General features: G+C 37.3%; 1 protein-coding gene and 1 long non-coding RNA gene across 3 annotated transcripts; one reads left to right on the top strand and one right to left on the bottom strand.

Annotated features, from left to right (window-relative positions):
- Positions 1-1,162: 1,162 nt before the first annotated feature.
- LOC144523611 (uncharacterized) lies at positions 1,163-6,076 on the bottom strand. 2 transcript variants are annotated; one of them, XR_013502529.1, is made up of 4 exons: positions 5,835-6,076; positions 4,063-4,248; positions 2,340-2,624; positions 1,163-2,096 (listed from the first exon to the last, which is right to left on the bottom strand). It is a non-coding gene; the product is annotated as an uncharacterized LOC144523611 (long non-coding RNA). The 2 variants fall into 2 exon arrangements; XR_013502528.1 differs by having other exon boundaries at positions 2,351-2,624; positions 5,835-6,075.
- A 62-nt stretch (positions 6,077-6,138) lies between these two features.
- On the top strand, positions 6,139-10,381 carry LOC144523610 (granzyme B(G,H)-like). The gene is made up of 5 exons (XM_078259276.1): positions 6,139-6,248; positions 7,961-8,120; positions 8,440-8,572; positions 8,821-9,048; positions 9,158-10,381. Exons 1-5 carry the CDS (start codon positions 6,191-6,193, stop codon positions 9,311-9,313), a joined length of 735 nt encoding a protein of 244 aa, XP_078115402.1. The 5' UTR covers positions 6,139-6,190; the 3' UTR covers positions 9,314-10,381.
- The last annotated feature ends 527 nt before the right edge of the window (positions 10,382-10,908 follow it).

Genomic DNA, 10,908 nt, shown 5'->3' with positions numbered 1-10,908 from the left:
GAAATATCTTTACTGAGATAAATGTTGACGCGTTAAATACTTATTTTCCCCGCTGTATATGAATACTTCTAAATTGACATGTTCACTACCAATAGCTTTCTCTTATAATGTCAACTTATAACATTTAATCAGATACAATGCAGGTTAATATTGAAGATATTAGTTAGTCTCATGCGGAGTGGGAAAGTAGTTTTTATTACTATTATTACTTAATGGCACTTTTTGGGTCGAAAATTACATTTTGAATGGAACTCTCATGCATAACCAATCACAGCACTGTGCAGTAAGATTGCAGAGTAAAATGAGGCACTTCAACTATGTCAGTCAAGTAAAAGCTGCACTTCACATAAAAACACACTCCCTGACAGTATGTCGGGTCAATGAAGCCCATGGCAAAATCAAATAACTCCTCAATTCTACATCCTCTTCCAGTTTATGGGATGTTTTCATCATGCAATGTCTGTCAAAGTTCATTTGAACAGCACATATCTAACTTCAATTGAATATAAACAAAGCCTGACTTGGAAGAAAAATCTCTTATTGAAATCACAGGTGCACTCGAGAATGCTTTCAATTCACTCTCTTCTTGTGAACTCTCTGCAGGCATCAACCGCCAGCTCTGTCTATTGCTGTAGCATTACTTTTCCAGCTGTAAAAAAACTGCTTAGAAGAATTGAAAATAAATGCATGAATTATTATCTACGCAGGCTTAAAGCACGTGGCTGAGGTCTGATAACAAACATTTTTAGAAGATGTTCTGTTTGCCAGCTACCTTATTTATTGTAGGTAGGCCTTGATTAGGCATTAAGTATTGAGTTATAAAGTCATTGAGTATTTTATTGGAATAAAAAGTTATTTTCATAGTTTATTATGTAGTAGATTTAACAATCTTCAAACAAATTATTAATTAATTCTTACTCATGCATCAGCAAAAACAAGAATGCAGTTGTATGTTCAATCTCTTTATCTTGAGGAAGGAAACTTTCTGTACTGATTGCATCACACTCTTAGTAATCAAATGCCTACGTGACTCATTTTTTCTGTGGGTTCTAGTTCAGTGGAAAGTAAATGACTGTCAACATCAAGTTAAGTAGCTCTCAAAACAGTTAACACAGGAAACTAAACACACTCTTATGTTGGCGAAACAGTTAAGTATTCACTGCACAATGAAACACAGCATTTTATTCTAGTAATGCATTTATTAAAATTCAATATTAACATCAAAACTAAAAGTGTGTTCTCTGTTGATTTGGTAACAAATTCAGCTGAAGATACACAAAGAAATAAATGAAAATACATGTTTTTCATTAAGTTCTTTAATGGGGAGTTAACAGGTGTATAACAATGAGTTGTCACCCCACAAAAAAATATTATGCAAATAAGTACATAGGTAAATAAAAAATAAAATAAAAAATGTACTGCATTCATTGAATCAATTAATTTATTGATCATGCCTCTCAATTACATCTGGCCAGAGATTTTCATCAACATCACAGCAAATATTTTCACGAGTCATGCATCGTGGGAAAAAAAACCTTGAAATGCTGTATCCTTCCTTGACATGCTTGTGCCCCAATATCTCCACAGGCCTCTTCCATCGCTTGAAGAAGACTTACTTGGTTGTAAGGGTTGCAATCATGTACTTTCCATCTCCAAGACGAGAAGAATTCCTCAATTGGATTCACGAAAGGAGAATATGGTGGAAGGAACACCATCCTGAAATGTGGGTGATTCTCAAACCGCTCTCGCACTAGTGCTGAATGGTGGAACTGGACATTGTCCCAAACAACTACAAAATTCCACACCATTTGCTCCTGGTCACCCTGCAGAAAGAGGATTTCATTGAGGAGGTTTAAAAAATGTAGGAGCCTTGCTGTGTCGTATGGTCCCAAGACAGCATTGTGTGCCACAACACCAGTTGTAGAAATTGTGGCACAGAGAGTGATGTTGCCTCCTCGTTGTCCAGGGACATTGACTGTAGCACGACGGCCAATCACATTTCTCCCTCTTCTCCTTTTTTTGTGAAGATTGAAGCCTGCTTCATCAATATACAGGTACTCATAATGAGTTGCACTGCTATCCAACTCCAAGATTCTCTAGAGTAAAAAGAACACAAGGTACAATACAGTAAGGTACAATACAGTAGTCAATACTACTGTGAAACTGTTGCTGAAGTTTGAGTTCACACTTTGAAGCAGTAGTATACATAGATATGCCTAAATATTTTCACTTACAGTAGCATGGAATAGTTTATGGACACATACTTAAAATTCAGGAAAAATATATATTTTGTGTTGACAGTAAAAGTGCAGTAATTGGGTTGCAAATAGAAAAAATACTTAATACAAACTGGAATCACAACTCCTTCACTCTAACGGGGGTTCCTCTCAAAGGGCACTTTGTATACTTGCTTCATTCGGATTGCATTTCTCCTTAGAACACGATCAATTGTGGAGAGACTGCATTGGTGGATATCGTGGAACAGTTGATTGTCCTGTGTTATTCTTTGCTGAATTTCTTTGAGGCGGAGGGTGTTGTTCTGGACCACCATGTCAACAATGGCATGGTCTTGTTCAATTGAAAGAAGTCTTGTTCGTCCACCTGAATGCTCTCTAACTTCAATTCTGAAAAATGTTTGGACAAGCAGGAACATTTACTGTAGAAATCTAGACCTATGTCAAACAAGACTACATGGACTCTCATTGTAGAAGTAGAATGATATAGTTACTTAACGGTTTTCCCTCTGAAATGTGCGGATAATTGAAGCCACTGTGGATCTGTTTATATTGGGCTGAACTCTCTGCCCAGCTTCTCTCAGTGAGAGACCATGATTTATGACATGGTCAATAAGTGTGGCTCTGATTTCATTTGAAACACGTGTGTACCTATCCTACCTCTCCTCCCTCCTCTTCCTCTCTGTCCATCTCTTCTTATATTTTCTACTCTCTCTTTCCACTATACCATTGCCCTCCAATCTATCCAGCTCTTCTCCTCTTCCTACATCTTCAACCCTTCTTGCTCCTTCTCCTACATCTTCAGCTCTTCTTGCTCTTTTTCCATCTCCTCTTCCTCTCCCTCTACCCTGTCCACCACCTCTCACTCTTACACCTCTTCCTTTTCCCCTGCTCATTCTTCTTCTTTTTATTGTCTTTTCTCCTCATTCGTCTTCTTTGTTGTTTTTCTCTTCCCCTTTTGTAGTTGTTGTAATTAAGCTGTGTGAACAATTAGGAAATTGGCTTTTTCTGTGTTGAGTGGATTACTAACTCATCAGATATCGGTTAATTGAGGACGTAAGGTGTGCAACTGACTATTTTACAATTCACAGAGTTTTGTTTGTTGTGTTTTGAAAATGGTACAAAAATGCTTGTGATCTTTGTGAAGACTAATGAAAAAGCTGCAAATGTTTTTCCTGATATATTAAAGATTTGGTTGGCTGTATGAACTGCTGTGATAACATTAGGGAATTTTGTGCACAGTGTTTTGAGAAAATGATGCTTTTGATTTGTAATTTGTATGAACTTAAGGAGAATTTACTATCTGTTTAGGACAATTACAAAGTGTACAGATCACTGTGTTAACTGTTTTGAGAGCTGTTACCTGAGTTTGGAGAAATGTACCAAATCGATTGAGAAAAACTGTAAAAGCAACTATTTTTATTTTTTTATTTTTATTTATGTCAATGAATTGAATCTAGTTTTGTGGAAGTACTAGCTATTTGTGACCAGGCTATTTTTGGGAACAAAAGCGGTCATTGCTGATGCTTGAAATGTTTGAGTTTGCTGCAATGTAACATCTCCGGTCTCTCTTTCTTCATCTGTTCTTGAATGTACAAAGTGAATAGAAGAAGAAAAATGTAAGATTAAATACCTTGGGGTCTACCAGCCACGGGATGTTGTATGGTAAAACTATTCATAGATTGATGTGTGATTGTGTATATGTGTGTGTATGTGTGTGTGTGTGTGTGTGTGTGTGTGTGTGTGTGTGTGTGTGTGTGTGTGTGTGTGTGTGTGTGTGTGTGTGTGTGTGTGTGTGTCTTTAGCCCAACTGGGAAGGCTGTCTTACCTTTGTCTGGGAACAGTCTAATTTCTCCTGACAGTGGTTCCCTTCCCATCACAGAGGCTGAGCTACAGTCTTGGAATCCAGATCCGTCCTGTCCTTTCTTGTAGACAGGAAGTGCTTCCATCTCCAGAAAGCTGGGCCACAAGCATAGAAATCGAATTGGCCACAACACACTGAGTAATCTTTAATCTGAAGTAAGAAAGAGCATATAAGCAATTCATGCACATTTTTATAGTTGGTGTGGTTTGAATTGGGATGTCATATTTCTTAATTTTATAAAAGAACTGCAATATTCTCTTATATTTGCATTTGGTGTGAGCACAGCATAAGACCAGCATAGACATGAGTCAGCTAATATCAGGATAATTGTTGAACAGTGTCACATCAGCATTGGATCGGGCCATAAACCTCCGGTTCCATATGTGATTTCGTTAAACCCACAGTTTGATCTATCAATGTTCTAGGAATGTCTGTCGGCTTTTATTGTTGTCCTTTTCCTTTCTTCTTAATAAACATGTAATTTGCACTATGATTGATGGTTTTTCATGGCCGTTATTTCATTCCCCATTTCCTTGTAGCTGTGTCCAATGGCTAAACCAGGCAGCCCTCTTAGCCCCGGGGTCCCAATAAAAGTGAGGGGCTAACTGTAAAGTCCCTGTTCCACCAAGCAAGTTCCTCTCTGCATCTCCTCCTGTAATTCCCATTACTGCCCTGGACTCCAGGGGCTCACATCCCAAAAACGTGTTCACTCCTTTTCCTCTCATCCTCCCCCACCTACTCATTTTCTCCCCTTTCTTCAACACATGAAACCTTTATTAAGCATCATTCAAAACAATTACAATAAAGTTTGTGACTAAGATATAAGAGGGTCATACTTGAGTCTAGACTAAGGAAGTGATGTAACAGACAAATCTGTATTCTGTGGTCCGTAAGCTGCATACTTTTAGGCTTGACTACACCGAAGGGGAATGGGTTATAGCCACCACTATTTTTAATGTGTTGAAAATGTCTTCATATCTTCAAATTGCTTCATTCGCATTTGATCCACATTGCTCTAAACTAATATCCAGCTTTCCTTTCCTTCTCATTGGTTACAAAAATACAGCAGTCAGTATCTCGTAAGTGTGTTTTCCTTTATTTTTGCCAAACTGAAGCAAAAAGGTTTGGAGAGCCCACAAGCTATGAACACACATTATGAATTGCATTTGATTTATGTTACACATACATTTTTCTAATAAAGAAATTGTGGCTCCTTGCTTAAAAGAAAAAGACAACCCCGAAATATTCTGTTACTATAATACTGGTTTCATCTCATCTCACATCTAATTTTGCCTCCAACATAATCCTAATGACTTCTTCATTCCTCTGGTAGCTCAGGGGTCCCATTTCACTTTAAGTTCCACGAACCACACTTTCAAACAAATCCTATTTTTATACACTGTCTTATGACGTGATAACATCAGAATAATGTTACCTTTGGGGCTGTGTGACAGACATAGAGGCTCCTCTGAGAAAGCCACAACTTTGAACATGAAATGCCAATAGAGATCTTCAAGGCTGTGAATGTTACCACAAAGGCATCGGTGGATAAATTATGACCATCACAGTTCACTACATTGGTCTGAAATCTACTCAAGCTTGCAACAATTGACTCAATGACAAGTTAACATGCGGTCACAGGCATGTGTCTTTTTTATGTAAAAATATAAAATGGGAATTCATAATAGATACATAATTTGCGAATCAAAGAGTATACTATGAAAGGCATTACTTACCTCGCAACATCAGTCTTGACCTAAAAAATGAATCAGTTTGTTTCATGGCTGCACATTCTTAAAATTCATGTTTACATCCCAGCTCAAATATGTTACATTACATATTACATATACACACACCGTCTACTTAATAAAACATTGTCTAAAGAAGTTAGACCTGTACTACGAAAATCTTATGACAGTCATGACAAAGTATGTGGTGTCATACTCTGGAGGTGACAGATGTGCTCTCATCAAAGCCACAACATTTGCATATGCAAACTACCCACCCTAATACAAGGAAGCATTTAAAGACTGAAGCTGTCAGTGATCTGAGCCACTGCTTTTCAGGAGCTCAGCTGGACTGTGATCTCACCATGTCTATCCACTGTGAACTGCTAATACTGATACTTGCACTGACTCTTGATGGTCAAGGTAAGTTAAGAAGCATTTTTACAGCTATACTTTTTTCATTGAGGTTGTTATGCACTTTATATTACAGCACATGAGGAGATACATGTAAATCAGTCAAAAGTTGGGACACACTTTCCCATTCAAATGAATGAGAAAGCGTGTCCAAACTTTTGACCGATACTGTACATTCCACACTGCAGGACATACAATGCACCAGGATGGATCGGTTTATTTCAAAGACATCAATAACATTAATGGCCGTCGATGGTCAGTTTAGCTTTGTGAGTATATGTATAGTAGTATATATATGTGTATATGTGTGTATGTGTGTATATGTGTATATGTGTATATATATATGTATATATATATATATATATATATATATATATATATATATATATAGTATATATATATATATATATTGGTTCGTATCACGGTTTTAGGGTCATGGTTTTCGGTTCTGTAAGGTTCTTGTTATTTATGTTATTTATGTTTAACACTCCAGAAATATACTTCAGCATATGATATATAGCTAAAATTTGCATATTGAATGCATGTTGCACAATACATGCACACAGTGGCAGTTCTATCTATTGTTTTATTTCTGCTGTCATCATAGGTAACATGAAATCCAAAATGTTCCCACGCACCAGACTTATGCCGCGTTCTATTTACCTCAGAACTCGGATGCCGGAGCTGGGAATGACGTCATACCCAAGATGAATGCGTTCTATTTAAAAAGTTGGATTTTCATTGTTTTCATTAGCTCTAGCCCGGTTAGCTATTGTTAGCAATACAAGATGATAACAACGCATTACGCCATTTTTTGTGCATGCAAACAGTGTAACAACATGTCCACAGATAGAAGTTGAACATGCCTGGGTGAACGACTGATTTAGTGACACAAATAAGACAGAAGTGCTTATAACTTTATGTTACTGCAGCTTTCACAACTGTTAATACAGGGGGCAGCCATGTTGGATTTTGAACTTGGGCTACTGCGAGGTTGTCCGAGTTCCGAGCTCGTAAATCTGAGGTCAGGGGGCGTGTTTCCGACTTTGACCTCGTTAAAACTGAGTTGCGAGGTAAATAGAATGCGGCATTATACGACGCTGGCGCATCCTCCAACTCCAGGCAGCCTTCCTTATCTCTCCCACTTACCATTTCTACATGTGACGTGACCTGCAGCAGCAGCAGCACTCCACACTCCACCTGAGGAGCGGTCGGCTCGGCGCCTCTCAAAATCTGACGAAAATCTTTTAAACTGACCTTTGTCGATCAAAGAAACGGACAGATTCAGCAACTGTATGGCCTATTTCTCGCTTAAAATGTTTTCAGAAACACTTTTTTCATTTTCAAACTATTTTTCGTAAAATACGAGATCATATTCAGAACGAGACACCATTAGAGTCTGTTTTGAAATTCGGGAGCAGCAAGAACATCGATGACGCGTTCGTCTAATCAGCTGCCATGTGTTGTGTTCGTCACGCTCATCCCCCTCGTCGTTTCCAGTAAATGTTTTAACCTATGGTTTTAACATAGGTGTCAAAAGTGGGCACTACGGCAGTAAGTGGTTAGTGCACATTAACAGTGTACTGACGAACAGTTCGACACACACACGCTCCGAATCGAGACAAGCGAACCGAGCGGTTCGGATGTTTTTTCATGAACAGTACCACCCCTAATATATATATATAATATATCACAAATATATATATTTTTTTTTTAATCAGTTCATACAGGGGAAATCATTGGAGGTCACGAGGCTGTGCCACATAGCAGACCCTACATGGTGCTTTTGGAGCGGCACATGCAGGATGGTAAAACAAGATACTGCGGTGGCTTCCTTCTGAATGAGGATTTTGTGATGACTGCAGCCCACTGCCAAGCCAGGTCAGTTTAACCCACTTTATAATTACTTACTGGGAATTCTGGGAGTCCTGATAGAATTTCTCATTCAAACAACACGTAATCTCATTCATTCAGACTTCAACTTAAAATTCACCAATAAATGATGATGATGATGAGATGATAATGATGATGATGATGATGATGATGATGATGATGATGATGATGATTTTAGGCAAATATGCTTCATGATGGCTTTAATGATTGTGACAAAAATGCAATTCTCTTGATATTTCTATATTGTGAATAACATTAATCATTTTATTCGTATATAAATGTTGCGCATATCATTTTGTCATTTCAGTTCCTACACAGTCTTACTAGGAGTTCACAATATCCGTAACAGTAATGGAGTACAGCGTGTATCTGTGGAGCAAGCATTTCCACGTAAAGACTACAATGAAACTGATTTCAACAATGACATAATGCTTCTTAAGGTAAGTCAATTCTCGCAGTTTGAGCCAAAAATTAGCTTTTGTCTATTTTAGTAATAACTACCTTATATTTATCATGATGTTATTTGCAAATGCTATGCATTAATAAAGAGGAGGCTTGAAATACTTTTTGTATGCATATCACTGAACAATAACTTATCAGGAAATATTTTAGAGGCAAATGTGAGCACCTGAATTTATATTTAAGCTTCATTATGTGTATTCTTTTCTCTCTCTCCTTGTTCCTCAAGTTGAGCGCCAAGGCAAAATTTAGCAAAAATGTGAGACCCATTGGTCTCGCAGGCCAAGATGTTGGCTCTCTGCCAAAATCATGTATAACATCCGGCTGGGGAGGAACAGACAAGACTATAAGTTATATGTCTGTTGTACTCATGGAAGTCAATGTAACACTGATTGAAAGTAAGCAGTGTCCTACTAACAACATATACTGCTCTGAGGGAGTAACTGGACCTGATAAGGTACGTATTTTTAGAACATATAATTGGACAAACAAACAAAATCAGTCAACAATGAAAATTAATTGACTGCTGTTGAAGCTACCACTGCATACTGTGTATGTACTTCCAGGGAGATTCTGGAGGTCCACTGGTCTGTGAAGATGGGAAGGCGTACGGTGTGGTGTCCCACATCTTCCAACCACACTCAGGTGGCCCGGAAATCAAATGTTTCGCTAAGATTCCTGACTACAGAAGCTGGATCGAATTGACTTTTACAAATGCATGAAAAAGCTTTGAAATGATCAAATCACAAGATTTGAATTTACTGTTTGTATAACACTGGAGAGCTGATAATTGAGATGCTAATATCACAGACCAAAGAACTTGCTTGCTTTACACAGATTTATTTAAAATGTGGTTTACTTTGACGTTATCAAAAGATACAAATTCAATTTTTGTGTGAGAAGTTAAGTCATAAGAGTGAAAATATATGAATGTGATTTGTTTAATTTAAGTGACATGTTTTAGCTTTTTATGGTACAGTTATTTTCATCTGTTGCAGGGGGCTAGCAATTTACAATTACATTTTTTTTTGCAAATTTAAACCAAGCACATGCAGGTATTTTTATTACTAGACTTTAACAAACATGGCACACAAATTAAGTACGTCTTAAAATCAATGCTGATTAATATAGTTAGATATTTTAGTAATGTGCTCATATTATGCTTTTTGGCTTTTTCCCTTTCCCTTATTGTGTTATATATCTTTTTGTGCACGTTATAGGTTTACAAAGTGAAATAGCCCAAAGTCCACCCCAAAGGGATTTACCATCTCCAACAGAAAACACTGTTCACAAACTGCTCCAAACTGCTCTGTTGTAGTCCAGCCTTTACTTCCGTGACGAACGTGCGTCACTTTGTAACACACGTTATACTGCTCGCCTAGCTGCTAGCGTGGCACACCCTCATGCTCTGCAACTGACAAGCTAGCAGTACTTACTGCACATGTGCGACTCCCAACAAAGATGTTACAGAAGTAAGATGTCTCACTCTGTAGCTAAAACGGAGAGCTCAACTCACAGGGTAAAAAGAAGAGCTGCAGCAATGTGCAGTACAACAAATATATGGTGTTTTCTGAAAATTAAACCACATAAATCTATTCTGGTACAACCTCTAAATACAATTATGAACCTGAAAATGAGCATAATATGAGCACTTTAAGATATTAGACCCTGTATGTCATCCTGCTCTTAAATACAACATTATCTACATTATTACTGCTTTGCACATCTTCTTTTTGACACAAATAAATAAGAACACAGTCTTTTTAAACAATAAACTGTTGTTTTCTGAGTACCACTGTACACGTCTCTGTTTGAGCGTAAATTAAATCAAGAAAAAGACAACACTGCCTCCTAGTGAACAAAGTGTATCCATGCAGCAAGAGGTTCACTTCTTGAAGTCAGAGCTGAAACTCTCTTCTCATTTTTAAGTTCTAAAACAGACCCTTCGCTTTCCACTTTCCACTTATACAAGCAAATTTTGTTTCCAATTTTCAAGCATTAAATCAGGCTTTCATGCTTTATTAACACTCCAGATTTAGCTAGAACATTTATTTACCATCAAATGTAAATGTTTATTATGTATGTTAATTATATTTTGTGAATAAAATGCCCTCAGAGAACAAATAATCAAATTATTTTTAGATTGTTTTTTTTTTTTTTCATTACATTTTGTGATTTCAGGTCCTACACACAGGTCCTTACTAGGGGTGCACAATTTCCATAACATTAATGGAATACAGCGTATATCTGTGGAACAAGCACTTCCACATAAAGACTTCAGAGCAACTGATTTTCAAAATGATATAATGTTTCTTAA

The sequence above is a fragment of the Sander vitreus genome, chromosome 9, assembly GCF_031162955.1.
Source record: "Sander vitreus isolate 19-12246 chromosome 9, sanVit1, whole genome shotgun sequence".
NCBI lineage: Eukaryota > Metazoa > Chordata > Actinopteri > Perciformes > Percidae > Sander > Sander vitreus.
This window is presented reverse-complemented; position numbering and strand designations above follow the sequence as displayed.